The sequence below is a fragment of the Taeniopygia guttata genome, chromosome 2 (genome assembly GCF_048771995.1).
Source record: "Taeniopygia guttata chromosome 2, bTaeGut7.mat, whole genome shotgun sequence".
NCBI classification, from domain to species: domain Eukaryota; kingdom Metazoa; phylum Chordata; class Aves; order Passeriformes; family Estrildidae; genus Taeniopygia; species Taeniopygia guttata.
The window spans coordinates 150,676,438-150,693,815 of NC_133026.1; the positions used below are offsets into that span (position 1 = coordinate 150,676,438).

Consider the following 17,378-nt stretch of genomic DNA (forward strand, 5'->3'; position numbering starts at 1 on the left):
CAAGTCAATTGGTGTGTCCAAGGCTTTGGGAAAAGGAAGAGCCTGTGCTGCATCCTGGATGCCTGGTGGATGGTCCTGTTGTTGACAAAAATCCCAGGAAAGATCTTGTGGCTCCTTTTCCATGGACACCAATGGGCTGTTGACCCTTGACTTTGTGCTAGGTGAAGTTGCAAGAGCCTTGGTAGAACAAAGGAGGAGGAGACGTGTGAGGCTATATTCCAGGGAAACTTTATTAAGGCAAAAGAATTACAAGGCAGGAGAAAGAAGTGGGAAGGGAGGTGGTGTGAGGTGCAACAGGGTGACGGACAGCTGAAGTGCTTTGCTTGCTGGAGCTGTTGCCACCTGACACAGGTGTTGTCAGGAGTGGTGCTGAGGGCCCTTAGCAGATGTAGCCATAGCCCCTCCTGCCATAGCAGCCCAGGCCTCCCAGCCCATAGCCAAACCCACGGCCGTAGCCAAACCCATAGCCAAAGCCACCAAATCCACCAGAGATGGGCTGTCCCTGCACACTGAGCTCAGTGCCCACGGCAGCCGAGGAGGTGGATCCGACGGCGGTGTTCTGGGGGAAGGAGGTCATGATGGGTCCTGGCAGGGTGACCAGCACAGGGGAAGGGTCGATGATGACACGGGAATCCTGGCATTGCAGGGCACAGGGCTCGTTGCAGCTGTTGGCCAGCGGGGTGGGTCCGCAGGGTCGGCAGAGGGTGTTGCAGGCCATGGGTGTGGAGTGGAGGGTGCCTGAAAGAGAGAGGGGTGAGGCAGAGTAGAGGGGTGGGGGTATGAGGGGCAGTGATGCCGGAGAGTGAGCGAGTGTGGAGGGTGTTGTGGGGCTGTGGGGAGGCATGAGGGCTGCTGAGGCTGGGGCTGAGAGTGCTGGAAGAGAGGCCAGAGAAGCAGGAGCAGGAGGGTGAGGGGCTTGAGGCTCACCTGGTTGTCACCAGGAGCAGGAGGAGAAGGAATCAGGAGAAGTGTGTGAGGGAGAGAGGCACTGGGCTGGCTTTTATACTGGTCTGGAGGGGTGGGACATCTTTGTCCCATGGCCTTGGGGCATTTTTTAGGCAGCATCTCTTTGCTGACCCAGCCTGGTAAGCAATGAGGTGGGAATTGCTTTCCTCACCACATTTCTGCAGTTTCATGTCCTGTTCTTGAGTCTGTGCCTTCAACTGACCTTGGCGGCAGCTTTAGAGTGAGTTGGTATTTGGGAGGATGTGATTGTTCAGTGTGTGTCAGGAATGGCTGAATAAACAACCAGAGGCCAGGAGAGGTGTGATGTCATCAGTGAGGTAATTTTGTGGCACTTATGTACTGTGGTTTTTGAGTGGCTTGTGAAGCCTGGACTCATCCCTTTTTTTTCTTGAATGAGATCAAGGGAGAGAAACTGGAACACCAGGTGCTGGTCAGGATGGACTTGTTTAATTTTTAGGGTCTATTTGGATTTCAGAAAATTACATGACAATGAATGCTTTCATTTTAAGTCTACATCTTGCCGTCATTAAGATATAAAAAAAGCCCCATCAGTCAACAGTGTCTGATCCTTTTTTTATAATGGCTGGTCTGTGACATCAATTCTGTTATTCTGCATTCAAACTGTAAGGTTGCGTATCTTACATCCCTTAAACCTCAAAACTGTGCTTCTGTTAGCAAAACCCAATAATTACTACCTGTTGGTCAGCGTGCTCCTCTTTCCTTCTTTGTCATGCTATCAGCATTTCGTGAGATTTTATGATTCCGTGTCATTCTCTTGAAGCCTTTCCCATCTAACCTTGACCGCAGCTTTTAAGCACAAGTTAGTATTTGAGATGGTTTGCATGGAACATTGGTGCTAATAAACAGCCAAAATTTAGGAGAGGTGTGGTGTCATCAATGAAATGCCCCTGTGACACTCTCTTGCTGTGGTTTGTGGGTGTGCTGTGATGAGGAGCCCCATTCCCTCCCAGCCCTGTCTCACTGTTCTGGGATTTGCAGCTGTGCTGAAGGTGTTACCTCTTCCCTCACATTCCATTGCTCCCACCTTGATCCCAGCTGGATAAGCCTGACACTAGACCTGACCTTTCCTGTTCACTCTACTCTGTGGGTGTCTTGGTGCTCCTCTTGCTTTTAAGCTTTTGCTATCCAGGGTAATTAGGTTTCAACTTGGGCTGAGTGCAAAGGGCTGAGGCCCCTTGTGGTTGTCAGAAAGAGGATTGGGATGTCAGCCAGTGTTTTTTCAGGTGAGCATTTCATGATCTTTGACAACCAGGTGTGGAAACCCAGGGCACCAGGAATATTTCTCTGTCTGCTCTGGGATGTCCTGACCCACAGGGGATCACTTTGACCCTCATTCATGGAGAAAGTTTCCTAGACCTCAAGATAAATTAGAAACCACAAAACTGTGAAATAGATTGTAGAGAGTAGTTTAGTATGTCACATGGGTGAGAAATTTAGGTTTTAGGATTTTTAGTATGTTATAGATGGGTTCCAGATGGAGGGTGTAGGGTGTTGTCTCGAGTTAATTTTTCTTCTTTCCTCTTCCTTCTTCTTCTTGGCTTTAGGTGGTGTCTTGTAATTTGGTATAAAAATCCGCATTGCGGGTCTTAAGGGGTCAGTTATTGGGTTAGAAAGGAAAATAATTTAGGTGTCACTTCTTAATTGCGTAGTTTAGTTTTTGATTAGACTTAAAAGGCCTTGTAACATGACATGGGTAACCATTTTTGTGCTGTTTTTCCTGCATGCAGAAACTGATGCAGACAGTGTGCTGAAGTTTTGATAACAGTAAACAAAAGCTGAAGACTGAAAAAATCCAATGCGTCTCTCATTCCTGACACAACCAGGCAAGTCCAGGCTGTGTCAGGGCCCAACGTGGTGGCCTGAGAGAGGCCTGAAGAGCTGGATCTGGAGGCTGGTGGTCAGTGTCCCAAAGTCCAGATGGCAGCAAGCCCCCAGTGCTGTAGCCCACATGTTGGATCTGTTGGGGCAACCCTGAAAATCTGGTGCTGAAGCTCAGCAAGGGCATCTGCCAAGGGCTGTTTGTTGGGAGGAGTCATCCCAGCTAGGAAGGAATGTCTGAGTATCAAATGTAATAGTTTTCTTCTGAGAAATCACCCTCGTGTTCTGAGTGAGAAAAAATGGAGCAGGAGGTGTCCCTGTACAACTGTGGGGAAAGGGACCCCAAGTCTTATGGTCAGGATTGGGAAAATCTTGTGATGAAGCAGGAGGAGGTGACTCTTGGTGTCTCCTGAGCATTGGATGAGGTCCCATGTGAGGTGTTCTGAGCAGTTCTGGGCTTCCCACGTGTAAATGAAGTAGATTTAGTGAACTGACACCAGTTCAGGGCCAGAAAGATTCTAAAGGGCCTGGAGGATCTTTCCCAGAGCAGAAGCTGTGAGAGCTGAGACTCCCAGGGACAAGGCTGGACAGGGGTGTGTCATCAGTGTGTGCAAATTCCAGATTGCAGAGAAGGAAGTCGAGGGAGGCCAGCTGTTCTCAGCAATGCACACGTGCAGGACAAGAGGGCAAGGACACAAGTGAAAACAGATGGAATTCCCCGGGAAAGGCAGAAAAGCCTTTTTTAGTACAAGGTTTGTCCTAGAGTAAAAGAGGTGGTCAAGTTATGTTCTGGGCGAGCCAACTCAGAACTGTCCAAGGTCCTGGAAATCTGGTTATTTGCTGACTATGACAGAGCAGAAGCGAATGAAGCAACTGCACTCCAGAGTTCTTGCCTAATTGGATGATGTTGTTCCTATTTTTTGGGGAGGGTTATGGAGTCCTGCTAGGAAGAGAGTTTGTCAAGTGTGTACTGGCACAGAGAGACCTGGAGAGAGCCATGAGCAAGAGAGATTTGTTGTGTCAAAGCCTTTGGTGTAGTAGGTGAAGGGTTTGTATCTCCCCTCAATCCCTGTTTACCATACCAGTCTTGAGTGTTACTGGTGATGATGTATTTTCTAAGCAAGGTTTGAGACATTTTCCATTCATTGCAATAGTCTCTTTATTCCTGGCATTGTGTAGGGAAAGGAGGTAAGACCACGGGAATTCAGAAAGATGAGGAGACATGTCAGGCTGTGATGCAGGAAATCTTTATTAAGTCAAAAAAGGGAAAAAAAAAAAAAAAGAGACAGGAGAAAGTATTTGAAAGGATCAGTCTGAGGTAGAAGTAGGGCAGCCATCAGCCGAGGTGCTTTGCTTGCAGGAGCTGTTGGCAGACCCCGAGCTGGTGGTATCAGGAGTGGTACTAAGGGTCCTCAGCAGTTGTAGCCATAGCCCCTTCTGCCATAGCAGCCCAGGCCTCCCAGCCCGTAGCCAAAGCCACGGCCGTAGCCAAGGCCGTAGCCAAAGCCACCAAATCCACCAGAGATGGGCTGTCCCTGCACACTGAGCTCAGCGCCCACGGCAGCCGAGGAGGTGGATCCGACGGCGGTGTTCTGGGGGAAGGAGGTCATGATGGGTCCTGGCAGGGTGACCAGCACAGGGGAAGGGTTGATGATGACGTGGGAATCCTGGCATTGCAGGGCACAGGGCTCGTTGCAGCTGTTGGCCAGCGGGGTGGGTCCGCAGGGTCGGCAGAGGGTGTTGCAGGCCATGGGTGTGGTGTGGAGGGTACCTGGAAGAGAAAGGGGGATGAGGCAGGAGAGGGATTTCGGGGCTTGAGTGGCAGTGATGCAGGAGGGTGATGGAGTGTGGAGGCTGCTGTGGGGTGTGGGGAGGCATGAGGGCTGTTGAGCGTGCTGGCAGAGGGGTCAGGGAGGCAAGGGTTGGAAGGTCAGGGGCTTGAGGCTCACCTCGTTGTCTGCAGGAGGAGAAGGTGTCAGGAGAAGTGTGTGAGGGAGAGAGGCTCTGGGCCAGCTTTTATGCTGGTCCTGGAGGGGTGGGACAGCTTTGTCCCATGGCCCTGGGGCAATTTTTAGGCAGCAGCTCTTGCCTGGCCCAGCCTTGTGAGTCATGATGTGGGAAGTGTTTTTCTTCCCACAGCTCTGCAATGCCATGTCCAGCCCTTCAGTCCATGTCCATCTGACCTTGGCGGCAGTTTTCAAGAGAGAGTTGGTATTTGGAAGGATTTAATTATTAAATGTTTTTAAGGGAGGACTGAATAAGCAACCATAGCCCTGGAGAACTACAATGCAATCAGTGAGGTAATTTTGTGGCACTCGTGTGCTGTGGTTTGTCGGTGACTTGTGAAGACTGGGACTCTGTTCTGTGCCACTGGATGTCCATCAGACATTGTGCTGCATCCAAGAATGTTGAGGGAGCTGCTGATGTCCTGGGGAGGTCACTGCAGTGTAGCTTGGAAAGGTCACAGTGCCTGGGAGTGCAATGAAGGGAGAGCATCTGGAAAAGGAGAGGCTGTTCAGGCTGAACTTGTTCCAATGTTGTGGCCCTTTTGGAATTCTCAGTTGTACATGATAACGTACTCTGTCATTTAAGGTATATTCCTTGACCTCATTAAGAAACCCATTAAACAAACAAGAAATGGGTGCCCAGGCAGGTCTGTGACCTCAGTTGTCTTATTCCACATTAAGGTTGTATGGTTTCATAACTTGTGTCCTTTAAGGCTTAACATTGTGTTCCTGTGAGCAAACCCCAATAATTACTAGCTCTGCTCAGCAACATCATCTTCCTTTCCCTGTCATGGTGCAGGTGTTTGTTTTTGGAATTCTGTTATTCCGTGTCCTCCTCTTGAGTCTGTGTCCATCTGACCTTGGCGGCAGCTTTTAAATGCGATTATTAGAGCTTAAAGACTGGTGTTGATGGTGCATGTCAGGGTGGGGTGAAGATGTTACCGAAGCTTGGGAGAGGTGGGGTGTCATCGCTGATGTCACCCTGTGATACTGGTGTGCTGTGATTTTTGTGTGTGTTGTGAAGAGGGGCCCCATTCCACTGGCCAGTCATCAGTGGTGTCCCTCAGGGGTCTGTACTGGGACCAGTTCTATTTAATATTTTTATAGATGACATGGATGAGGCCATCGAGTCCTTCATTAGTAAATTTGCAGACGAGACTAAGCTGAGAGCTTGTGTTGATCTGTTAGAAGGAAGGAGCGTTCTGCAGAGAGACTTAGATCAGTTGGCTAGATGGGCAGAGTCCAACAGAATGAAGTTTAATAAGTCTAAGTGCTGAGTTCTACATTTTGGGCACAAAAATCCCCTACAAGGTTACAAGCTGGGGACGGTGTGGCTGGATAGTGTTCAGGCAGAAAGGGACCTAGGGGTGGTGGTCCACAGCCAGTTGAACATGAGCCAGGAATGTGCCTTGGTGGCCAAGAAGACTCGTGGCATCCTGGCCTGCCATTGTATGACCAGCAGGAGCAGGGAGGTCATTCTCCCCCTGTACTCGGCGCTGGTGAGACCACATCTTGAGTGCTGTGTCCAGTTCTGGGCCTCTCAGTTTGGGAAGGATGTTGAGATGCTTGAGCACATCCAGAGGAGAGCAACAAGGTTGGTAAGAGGTTTGGAGCACAAGCCCTATGAGGAACGTTTGAAGGAACTGGGGTTGTTTAACCTGGAGAAGAAGAGTCTTAGAGGTGACCTTATTGCTCTCTGCAACTTCCTGAAGGGAGGTTGTAGACAGGTGGGGTCGGTCTCTTCCACCGGGCAGCAACTGGCAGAACAAGAGGACACAGTCACAAGCTAGGTCAGGGAAGGTTTAGGTTGGATATTAGGAAAAAACTTTTCACAGAAAGAATAATGAAGTACTGGAATTGTCTTCCCAGGGAGGTGGTAGAACCACCATCTTAAAAAAAGACTGGACATGGCATTTGGTGCTAGTAGTCTAGTTGAGGTGTTAGGGCATAGATTGGACTCGATGAACTTAGAGGTCTCTTCCAACCTCATTATTCTCCGTTTCTGTGAGTCTGTGATTCCCTGCCAGCCATGTCAGGCTGGTCTGGGCTTTGCAGCTGCTCTGGGGCTGAGGGGCTGCTCCTTCCAGTGCATTCCTGCCTGCCTTGGCTCCATCTCTCCTGCCCGGTCTGTATGCCAGGCTGTGGGAACCCAGGACATCCCTCTGGCTGCCCTGGCTGTCTCAAGACCCTGGCAGGGGGCTCGGAGACCTTGGCATAAAGTCAAAAACACCTGTGGCTTTGATTTTAGCCCGTGGAAAAACTGCCAACTTTGTATAAGGAATTACAAGACACAAGAGTTTGAGTAGTGTGGTAGTTGAATTAACACAGGGTGAAAAAGTAGAATTTTAGGATTTTAAAATAAGGGATTCAAGGGAACAAGATGGAGGGATTTGGGCATGTCCTGACCTTCTTCTCACCCTCCATGTCTTGCTATGATGGTGACACTTTTCTATTTGTTTAAGGTAGAGACACACTGTCCAAAATAAATGATAGATATTGGCACGTTATTGTAAACATGGTACACATAGCTTTTAGTATAAAATGGTAACACCACCCCAAGTGGGGGGTGGGGGGGGGAGTCTGTCACAGACTGACCTGCTAGACAGACCGCAGCTCCTTGAGAAAGCACGTTATAGGTAAGAGAAAATAATTTTCAGAAGAAGAGGATTGACCTTATTGCTCTCTGGAATTGTCTGAATGGAAATTTTTTAACGCCAGTCTTGTCTCCCTTTCACCAAGCTATGGAGAAGAGGGAATGAACTCAAGTTTCCCTCGTGGAGGTTTAGTTTCCTAATAGGGAAATTTAATTCATGAAAATGCAGGACAACCAACATACTGAAATGGCTGGGCAATCTGCCATAGAGGAGAGGCTGGGAGAGCTGTGACTTCCAGGAGACAAGGATGGACAGCGGGGTGTCACCAATGTATGAAAATCCCTGAGGGCAGGGAATGAAATCACGGGAGTCCATTTATTCACAGTAGTGCAGCCAGTTAGGAAAAGAGAGCAAGGTCACAAGTGAAAACAGATGGAATTCCATGGGCAAAGAAGGGAAGAATTTTTCAGTGTGAGGGTGGACAGAGCGCAGAAGACGTGGTGGAGTCCCTGTCCTGGGAGAGGCAAACCTGAACTGTCCACTGGAAATCCTGCACTTGTTAGTCTTTCTTGAGCAGAGGGGAATTAAACACTTGCATCCCAGAGTTCCTGCTCAAGTGGATGATTTTGTGACTCTGCTGAGAGGGTTCAAGAATGTTGTTGGGAAGAGAGTTTGCCAAGTGTGTGCTGGCATGGAGTCACCCTACCAGAGCTGTGCTCAGGAGACCATTAATGTGTCAAAAGTATAGCAGGTGATGGACTTGTGCCAGGTTCTGGAAGGTCTTCCCAATCCCGTGCCTCCTGTGCCAGTCTTGGATGTTAATGGTGGTGACATATTTACTAAGAAATGTGTTGTGCCCCTTTTCCATTGACCCCAATGCCCTGTCTGACACCGTGTGAGGTGAGGATGTGAGCCCATCAGAATTTACAAAGATGAGGAGACATGTCAGGCTCTGATGCAGGAAAACTTTATTGAGACAAAAGAATTAAAAGGCAGGAGAAAGAAGTAGAACTGATCCAGTGTGAAGTGCAAGTAGAAAGACCATCAGCTGAGGTGCTTTGCTTGCAGGAGGTGTTGCCACAGTACCAAGGTGGTGCTTTTAGCAGGTGTAGCAGCCCCTCCTGCCATAGCAGCCCAGGCCTCCCAGCCCATAGCCAAACCCACGGCCATAGCCAAACCCATAGCCAAAGCCACCAAATCCACCAGAGATGGGCTGTCCCTGGGCGTTGAGCTCAGTGCCCACGGCAGCCGAGGAGGTGGATCCGACGGCGGTGCTCTGGGGGAAGGAGGTCATGATGGGTCCTGGCAGGGTGACCAGCACAGGGGAAGGGTTGATGATGACGTGGGAATCCTGGCATTGCAGGGCACAGGGCTCGTTGCAGCTGTTGGCCAGTGGGGTGGGTCCGCAGGGCTGGCAGAGGGTGTTGCAGGCCATGGGTGTGGAGTGGAGGGTGCCTGGAAGAGAGAGGGGTGAGGCAGGAGAGGGATTTCGGGGCTTGAGTGGCAGTGATGCAGGAGGGTGATGGAGTGTGGAGGGTGTTGTGGGGCTGTGGGGAGGCGTGAGGCTGGAGCTGAGGCTGGGGCTGAGCGTGCTGGAAGAGAGGGACCAAGGGTGCAGCAGCATGAGGGTCAGGGGCTTGAGGCTCACCTGGTTGTCAGCAGGAGCAGGAGCAGAAGGTGTCAGGAGAAGTGTGTGAGGGAGAGAGGCTCTGAGCCCACTTTTATGCTGGTCCTGTATGGGCGGGGCAACTTCATCCCATGGCCTTGGGGCATTTTGCAGGTAGCAGGTTTTGCCAGGCCCAGGCTGGCAAGTCATGATGTGGGGAGTGTTTTCCTTCCCACAACTGTGCTCTGTCATGTCTTGCTCTAAGGAGACCATGTCCATCTGACTTTGGCGGCTGCTTTAAAGTGAGGGTTGGTATTTGGGAGCATTGGCATGGAAAATGTGTGTCAGAGAAACCAGAATTTGCAAAAAAAAAACAAAACAAAAAAAAAACCCAAAAAAACCCCACAACAAAACAAACAAAAAAACCACCAGGAAAACTATGGGTGTCATCAGCTAGGTCATTTTGTGGCACTTGTATGGTTTAGTTTGTGGGTGTGTTGTGAAGTGGGGCCCCATTCCATTGCAGCCATGTCAGGCTGGTGCGGCCTTTTTGTCTGTGCTGTGCATGAGGAGCTGCCCCTTCCATCGTGGTCATTCCCCTTGAAAATATGAATATTTGAGGCCAAAGGCAGGTGTTGATGGTGCGTGACTGAAGATGTGACCAAGATCTGTAGAGGTGTGGTGTCATCAGTGAGGTCAGCCTGTGGAACTCATGGGTTTCAGTTTGTGGGTGTGCTGTGGAGAGGGGCCCCAAACTGTCCCAGGTGTGTCAAGCTGGTCTGGACTTTGCATCTGTGCCAGATGTGAGCACCTGGACTCTTCCATTCCATGTGGACAGTGGGAGGGTTGCCCCCTCAGTGAGCTGGCAGATGATGGAGTGTCTGAGGCACCACTTGGTTGTGCCATCAGTCGGATGGAGCTGCAGCCTGAGGCTAAAGGGAATCTCCTGAATTTCATGAGGGGGAAATGAGAAGTTCTGGATCTGGGCAGGAATAGCACTGGGCCTTGGATCATGCTGTGGGCTGAGAATCTGGAAAGCAGCTTTGTTGAGCAGGACCCCGTAGTGGTGGTGGAGAACAAAGAGACCACAAGATTGCATCGAAGCTTTAGTTGAAAAGGCATCATCAGTGTCCAAAATAGATTTCAGACACTTCTTTCCATGAAATCAGGAGAGGTGGCCCTTCCTCTCTTTAGAGCACTAACTGGGTCCCATGTGGTGTGGTTTGGGCACTTCTGGGCTCCCCAGTGGAAGATGCTTGTGGACTTAGAAACAAAAACAGTTTATGGCCAACAAGATTCTAAAGGGGCTGGGAGATCTTTCCCAGATGAGAGACCGAGAGAGCCGTGACTCCCAGGAGACAAGGATGGATAGAGGCGTGTCATCAGTGAGTGCAAATCCCTGATTGTAAGGAATGAAGATGAGGGATCACAGCCATCCTCAGCAGTCCACATGTGAAGGATAACAGGGCAACAACACGAGTGAAAACAGATTTAATTCTGTGGGCAAAGAAGAGAAGCATTTTTTGGTGTGAGGGTGGTCTCAGAATGGAAAAGGTGTTGGAGTATGTCCTGGGAGAGCCAGAACTGGAACTGCCCATGGTCCTGGAATTCCTGGTCCTGGAATTCCTGCTCTTGTTGGTCTGACTTGAGCAGAAGGGAATGAAGCTCTTGCCCTCCCGTGTTCCTCCCAAAATATATGATTTTGTGACTGTTTACAGGGAGGATTTGAGGATCCAGTTGGGGAAGAGAATTTGTCAAGTATCTACTGCCGTGGCAGCTTTTTCAGAGCAATGAGCAGGAGAGCATTAGTGTGTCAAAGCCTTAGGTGTAGCAGGTGATGGACTTGTGACACATTCTCTAAGGTCACACTTCCACCCTGCTTCCTGTGCAATTCCTGTGATTACTGGTGGGGACATATATCCTAGGAAAGGTGTTCCAGCCCTTTTTCTGCCTATGTCAATGACCTGTTAAGGCCTCAAACTGTGCTGGGTGAGGATGTGAGACAATTTGAAATCAAACAGAAGAGAAGACATGTCAGGCTTGATGCAGGAAAACTTTATTGAGATGAAAGACTGAAGACAGAGGAGGAAAAGATGGAAGGCATCCAGCGCAAGTCGCAAGTAGGGCAACCATCAGCCACGGTGCTTTGCTTGCAGGAGCTGTTGCCAGAGCCCCAAGGTGGTGAACCAGTCCTTAGCAGATGTAGCCACCCCTTCTGCCATAGCAGCCCAGGCCTCCCAGCCCGTAGCCAAACCCACGGCCGTAGCCAAGGCCATAGCCAAAGCCGCCAAATCCACCAGAGATGGGCTGTCCCTGCACACTGAGCTCAGTGCCCACGGCAGCCGAGGAGGTGGATCCGACGGCGGTGTTCTGGGGGAAGGAGGTCATGATGGGTCCTGGCAGGGTGACCAGCACAGGGGAAGGGTCGATGATGACGCGGGAATCCTGGCATTGCAGGGCACAGGGCTCGTTGCAGCTGTTGGCCAGCGGGGTGGGTCCGCAGGGTCGGCAGAGGGTGTTGCAGGCCATGGGTGTGGAGTGGAGGGTGCCTGGAAGAAGGGAGAAAGAAGCAGGGCAGAGGTGTGGGGCTATGAGGGGTGAGGGAGTGTGGAGGCTGTTGTGGGGCTGTGGGGAGGTTTGTGGGCTGTTGAGGCTGGGGCTGAGCTGGAAGAGAGGGGCCAGGGGAGCAGGAGTGGGAGCAGGAGGGTCAGGGGATTGAGACTCACCTGGTTGTTGGCAGGAGCAGGAGGAGAAGGTGTCAGGAAAACTGTGTGAGGGAGAGAGGCTCTGGGCCGGCTTTTATGCTGGTCCTGGAGGGGCGGGACGGCCTCGTCTCTTGTCCTCGGGGCATTTTGCAGGCAGCAGCTCTTGCCTGCTGAGTCCTGAGGTGGGGAGTGTTTTCCTTTTTGCGATTCTGCAATTCTGTGTCCTTCCCTTGAGGCTGTGTCCATCTGACCTTGGTGGCTGCTTAAAGGGAGAGTTGGTATTTGGGAAGATTTGATTGTTGAGTGTGTGTCAGCGAAGAATGAATATACAACCAGAACTCCAGAGAACTGCAATGTCATCAGGTAAGGTAATTTTGTGGCTCTGATGTGCTGTGGTTTGTGGCTTCCTTCTGATGACTGGGCCCCTATTCTGTGCTGCTGGATGCCCATCAGTCACTGTGTTGCACCCAGGAATGCTGAGGAAGCTGCTGATGTCCTGGGGAGGTCCCTCTGCCAGAGCTTGGAAAGGTCCTCATACCTAGGAGCCATTTCTGATAGATGAAAGGGAGCTCATCCTCTTGTGTCTTCAGTGAGATGAAGTGACAGCATCTGGAAAATGCAAGGCTGTTCAGGCTGAAATTGTTCCATTTTTCAGGTCCATTTGGAATTCTCAGCTTTACATGACAATGTGCTCAGACAACTAAAAACTATTTCTTGACCTCATTCAGAAATGTTCAATTGTTCAGGTCCATTTGGAATTCTCAACTTTACATGACAATGTGCTCAGACAACTAAAAACTATTTCTTGACCTCATTCAGAAATTAAAAAAAAAAAAACAATCAGTAAACCTGACCTGATCACTTTTTTCCCCAGGTTGTTCTGTGGTATGACTTCACTTATTCCACATTCAAGGCATGAGGTATAACTTGTAAGTCTTTGTATTTCGTTCCTGTGAGCAAAAACCAGTAAGTACTAACTGGTAATCAGCAAACTAATTTTTCCCTTTCTGTCATGATATGGGTATTTCTTTATGGAATTCTATGATCCCACGTCCTGCTCTTGACTCCTTTTCCTTCTCACCTTGGCAGATACTCTTAAGTGTGAGTGAGTATTTGGGAGGATGTGCATGGAAGGTTCTTGTCAGGGAGGGCAGAGTAAATAACCAAAGCATTGGAGCAGTGGGGTGTCATCAGCCAGGTCACTGCATGACATTCATGTGCTGTGGTTTGTGGATGTGTTTTGAAGAGGGGCCCCATTCCCTCCCCTCCCTGTCAGGCTGCTCTGGAATTTGCAGCTGGAGGTGTTGCCCCTTCCCTCACATTTCATCCCTCTCCCCATTGATCCCACCTGGCTAAGCCTTAACACTAGACCTGATCTTTCCCGCTGACTGTGCTCTGTGGGTATCTTGGTGCTCCTCTTATTTTTAAGCTTTTGATATCTGGGGCCTTTTGGATTTTCACATGGGCTGTGTGCCAAAACACGAGGTCACCTGTGATTGTCAGAAGGAGGTTTGGAGTCTGCCTAGGATTGTTGGCGGTGAGCATTGCATGATCCTCAAAAACAGCCCAGGCAAGTCCAGGTTGTGTCAGTGCCCAGCGTGGATGTGTGAGAAAGGTCTGAAGGGCTGGACCTGGAGGCTTGTGGTCAGTGTCCCAAAGTCCAGATGGCAGCAAGCCCCCAGTGCTGTAGCCCAGGAGTTGGATCCATTGGGCCAACACAGAAAACCTGACAGGTGTTTGTGGGAATCCAGGGCTTCCCTCTGGCTGCCCTGGAGGGCCTGGGACCCCGGCAGGGGGTCAGGAACCCCTCTGTACAGAGCCCCGAGAGACACTGTCTGTGATCTCTGTCCATGGAAAAGAGTTTTCAGTGTTACAGAATGAATTACAAGCTCTGAGTGTTTGATATAAGTAATAATTAAGTGTGGTACGGGTGCAAAAGTAAAATTTTAGGATTCTAGATTAGGGGTCCAAAGGGGACAAGATGGAGGAAATTTGGTGTGTCTTGTCCTTTTTCTCCTTCTTAATGCCCTCCATGTTTCACTGTAGTGTTGGAATTTTTCTGTTGGTTTAGGCTGAGGACACGCTTTTCAACGTAGATGACAGATATTGGCACATTATTGTATATATAGCACACGTAGTTTCTGGTATATAATGTTTGTAACATCCCACTGAGGGCAGAGCCCCACACGCTGCCCTGCAGGACAGAGCTGCGGCAGGGCAGCAGAACATGTTAGAAATAAACAGAATAAACAACCTTGGAACCAGCACAGACTAATTATGGCTTCTGCTTTGGCAACAGGGCAGAAAGACAGAGACTTTATACAATCTCAGAATTATCAATACCCATGGATTCCGACAGGTGTTGGATGTCTTATGGGGTTCTGTCAGGGCAGAATGGGGTTCTGTCAAGGGCTGTTTGCTGGGAGGAGTCATCCCAGGCAAGAAGGAATGCCTGGGTATCAGTTGGAACAATTGTTTTCTTCTATGAAAAAGCCTTTGTTTTGTGGTTGTGGTTGAGAAGGAATGGAGCAGCCGGTGTCCCTGTGTGGGAAAAGGGAACACAAGTTTCCAGGTTAGGATTGGGAAAAGTGTATGACCAAGCAGGGAGAAGTGAGCTGTGTGCTCAGCACTGGTGAGGTCCCATGTGAGGTGTTGTGGGCAGTCCTGGGCTCCCCAGTGTGATAATGAAGTACATTTAGTGAATCCAGACCAGTTCAGGACAAGAAGATTCCAAAGGATTATTCCTAGAGGATAATCCAAGCTGGGACTCACAGGGGACAAGGATGGATGGGCGGTGTCATTAGTGTGTGCAAATCAGTGATGGCAGGAAATGAAGGAGTCTGGCTGTTCACAGCAGTGCTCACGTGCAGCAAGAGAGCAAAAGCACAAGTGAAAACAAACCGAATTCCCTGGGCAAAGAATACAAGAATCTTTCATTGTGAGGGTGGCCACGGAGTGGAAGAGGTGTTGGAGTGTCTGTACTGAGAGGGCGAACACTGAACTGTCCACGGTGCTGGAAATTCGGCTCTTGCTGACTCTGCTTGAGCAGGGGAGTTGAAGCACTTCCACTCTGGATTTCCTGCCAGAGTGGTTGATGTAGTTCCTCAGTTTGCTGGAAGGGTTCAAGAGACCTCCTGGTAAGAGTGTTTTTCAAGTGTGTGCTGGCATGTACTCAGGAGAGCATTGATGTGTCCAAGGCTTTGGTGTATCAGCTAAGACATGTGTGACAGATTCTGCAAGGTGTTCTCTCCTTCGCTTCCCATGCTGTTATTGGTTATTTTGACATATTTGTGAGAGAAGGTGGTTTTGGTCTATTCCATGTACCCCAATGTTGAGCTGTGGAATGTACTCAGTGAGGATGTGACACCACTGGAATTAAGAAAGAACATGAGGCATCTCAGGTTTTGATGCAGGAAAAGTTTATTTAGGGAAAAGAATGAAGAGGCGGGAGAAAAAAGTGGAAGGAATCCAGTGTAAGGGGCAAGTACAGCGACCATCACCTGACGAGGTTGGCTTGCAAGAGTGGTTGTGGAGTCCTGAGCTGGTGATGTCTGGAGTGCTGATGAGGGTTCTTAGCAGATGTAGCCATAGCCCCTTCTGCCATAGCAGCCCAGGCCTCCCAGCCCGTAGCCAAAGCCACGGCCGTAGCCAAGGCCGTAGCCAAAGCCAAATCCACCAGAGATGGGCTGTCCCTGGGCGTTGAGTTCGCTACCGACAGCAGCCGAGGAGGTGGATCCGACAGCGGTGTTCTGGGGGAAGGAGGTCATGATGGGTCCTGGCAGGGTGACCAGCACAGGGGAAGGGTCGATGATGACGCGGGAATCCTGGCATTGCAGGGCACAGGGCTCGTTGCAGCTGTTGGCCAGCGGGGTGGGTCCGCAGGGCTGGCAGAGGGTGTTGCAGGCCATGGGTGTGGTGTGGAGGGTGCCTGGAAGAGAAGGGATGAGGCAGGAATATTGGGATGTGAGAGGCAGGAGGGTGATGGAGTGTGGAGGGTGTTGTGGGGCTGTGAGGAGGCGTGAGGGCTGCTGAGGCTGAAGCTGAGCATGCTGGAAGAGAGGGTGCGGGAGCAGGAGGGTCAGGGACTTGAGACTCACCTTGTTGTCAGCAAGAGCAGAAGGAGAAGGTGTGAGAAGAGTCTGAGACAGAGATGCGCTTGGTTGGCTTTTATACTGGTCCTGGAGGGGCGGGACAGCCTTGTCCCCTGATCTTGGGGAATTTTGAAGTCAGCAGTCCTTGGCTGGCCCAGCCTGATGAGTCATGAAGTGGGGAATATTTTCTTTCCTTATGTTCTGCATCCTTCTGTGTCCTTCCCCTGAGTCCGTGTCCATTTAACCTTGACCAGTTGGGAGAAAAAAAGGCCGAGGGATTGGTACTGGTTTTGTTTTGAATGTAGTGGGGACAAACAAAGCCTACAGGAATTTGGGTGTTGTTTCATGTCTTCAGCTAACCCCCAGCAATTCCTTCTGGCCCAACCTACTCTGCAGCCTGGGATATGGTCGCTGCTCTGGACTGAAATTCCATAAATGAGTAATGAGGTGGCCATATACCCTTGGCTATGAAAATCTCCAGCAGTTATCGGGACAGGGTTAGGAAAAGAAATACAAGCGAGTTGAGGGATTTGATCCTCCTGTTCCACACTGGGCTCCTCAGTGGAATAAGGCCATGGACATGGTTGGCCAAGAGCAGAGCAGGGAAACCATGAAACAGATGGGAGTGGAGGATCCTTAAGATGTGGAGAAGCTGAGAGAGCTGGATTTTTTTTCAGTCTGGAGGCAAGAATGCAAATGGGACAATATGCCATGTCAATGTGCCATTGAATGACCTCAGTGATGACACCCCAAATCAGGATCCTAAGCTGGGGTTGAGTCTTCTACGTGTCAAGACATGCACAATCAACAACAACACCTTGGTCTCCAATTCTTGCAACTAAAACCTGCCGCCAAGCTTAGATGGAGATGGCCTCAGGAGCAGAACATGAAATTGCACAATTCCACAGAGGAACAACTGCTCCATGACACAGAAGGAAAGAGGAGCTTACTGGCTGTCCGTTAGTAATTATTGGGTTTTGCTCACAGGAACAACCCATTAAGACTTACTAATTACAAGTTCTGAAGACTTGTGGCTTGAATGCGGAAAAAAGGAATCGATGTCACAGGCCAGACTGAGAGAAAAGGGATCAGGCCCTGTTTGTTCTTTATTGGATTCCTGAATGAGGTCAAGGAATACATTCTAAATGACAGAATATATTGTCATGCAAATTGTGTAAATTTCAAAATACAAGTAGACTGGAGCAAGTTCAGCCCTGAACTGGCTCTTGTTTTCCAGATCTTCTTTCTTGATATAATTTAAAACACAAAAGAAAGGTGCTCTCTTTCCTCTGCCAGGAAGGGCTCTCAGGCACTGTGACCTTTCCAAGTTATTGCAGAGTGACCTCCCCAAGATATCAGCAGCTCCCTCAGCATTCCTGGGTGCAGCACAAGGACTGATGGACATCCAGTGGCCCAAAACAGAGTCCCAGTCTTCACAAAGCACTCACAAACCACAGAAGACAACTGCCACAAAACGACCACATGATGACATTGCACCTTTCCTGGGTGCTGCTTCTGTATTCACCCCTCCCTGACACACACTGAACAGTCAAATCCTCCCAAAGATCAAC

General features: G+C 49.9%; 5 protein-coding genes across 6 annotated transcripts in view; all 5 read right to left on the bottom strand.

Moving 5' to 3' along the window:
• Window positions 1–252: 252 nt before the first annotated feature.
• On the bottom strand, window positions 253–718 carry LOC140682554 (feather beta keratin-like). Its single transcript, XM_072925199.1, has one exon. It carries the CDS (start codon window positions 716–718, stop codon window positions 380–382), a length of 339 nt encoding a protein of 112 aa, XP_072781300.1. The 3' UTR covers window positions 253–379.
• A 3,477-nt stretch (window positions 719–4,195) lies between these two features.
• Window positions 4,196–4,568, bottom strand: LOC140682555 (feather keratin B-4-like). Its single transcript, XM_072925200.1, has one exon. The coding sequence runs from the start codon at window positions 4,554–4,556 to the stop codon at window positions 4,218–4,220; it is 339 nt and encodes a 112-aa protein (XP_072781301.1). The 5' UTR covers window positions 4,557–4,568; the 3' UTR covers window positions 4,196–4,217.
• Window positions 4,569–8,504: 3,936 nt separating this feature from the next.
• On the bottom strand, window positions 8,505–8,840 carry LOC140682365 (feather keratin-like). Its single transcript, XM_072924321.1, has one exon. The coding sequence runs from the start codon at window positions 8,838–8,840 to the stop codon at window positions 8,505–8,507; it is 336 nt and encodes a 111-aa protein (XP_072780422.1).
• A 2,225-nt stretch (window positions 8,841–11,065) lies between these two features.
• On the bottom strand, window positions 11,066–11,592 carry LOC140682491 (feather beta keratin-like). The gene has a single exon (XM_072925094.1). The coding sequence runs from the start codon at window positions 11,538–11,540 to the stop codon at window positions 11,205–11,207; it is 336 nt and encodes a 111-aa protein (XP_072781195.1). The 5' UTR covers window positions 11,541–11,592; the 3' UTR covers window positions 11,066–11,204.
• A 3,526-nt stretch (window positions 11,593–15,118) lies between these two features.
• The window catches only part of LOC121469308 (feather beta keratin-like), a 73,672-nt gene continuing 71,412 nt past the window's right edge, over window positions 15,119–17,378 (bottom strand). The window contains exons 3-4 of one of the 2 annotated variants that reach the window (XM_072925093.1): window positions 15,814–16,052; window positions 15,119–15,644 (exon numbers count right to left, since the gene is read on the bottom strand). In XM_072925093.1, coding sequence (XP_072781194.1) covers window positions 15,289–15,624 — 336 coding nt within the window. In that variant the 5' untranslated portion in view covers window positions 15,625–15,644; window positions 15,814–16,052 and the 3' untranslated portion in view covers window positions 15,119–15,288. Of the gene's footprint in view, window positions 15,645–15,813; window positions 16,053–17,378 lie in introns of those variants that run through there. The other variant, XR_012054322.1, reaches the window with a different exon arrangement.

Excerpts from the sequence above, each read along its gene's own strand:
- LOC140682555 (XM_072925200.1), bottom strand. The coding sequence starts at position 4,556 with ATGGCCTGCAACACCCTCTGCCGACCCTGCGGACCCACCCCGCTGGCC.
- LOC140682365 (XM_072924321.1), bottom strand. The coding sequence starts at position 8,840 with ATGGCCTGCAACACCCTCTGCCAGCCCTGCGGACCCACCCCACTGGCC.
- LOC140682491 (XM_072925094.1), bottom strand. The coding sequence starts at position 11,540 with ATGGCCTGCAACACCCTCTGCCGACCCTGCGGACCCACCCCGCTGGCC.
- LOC140682554 (XM_072925199.1), bottom strand. The coding sequence starts at position 718 with ATGGCCTGCAACACCCTCTGCCGACCCTGCGGACCCACCCCGCTGGCC.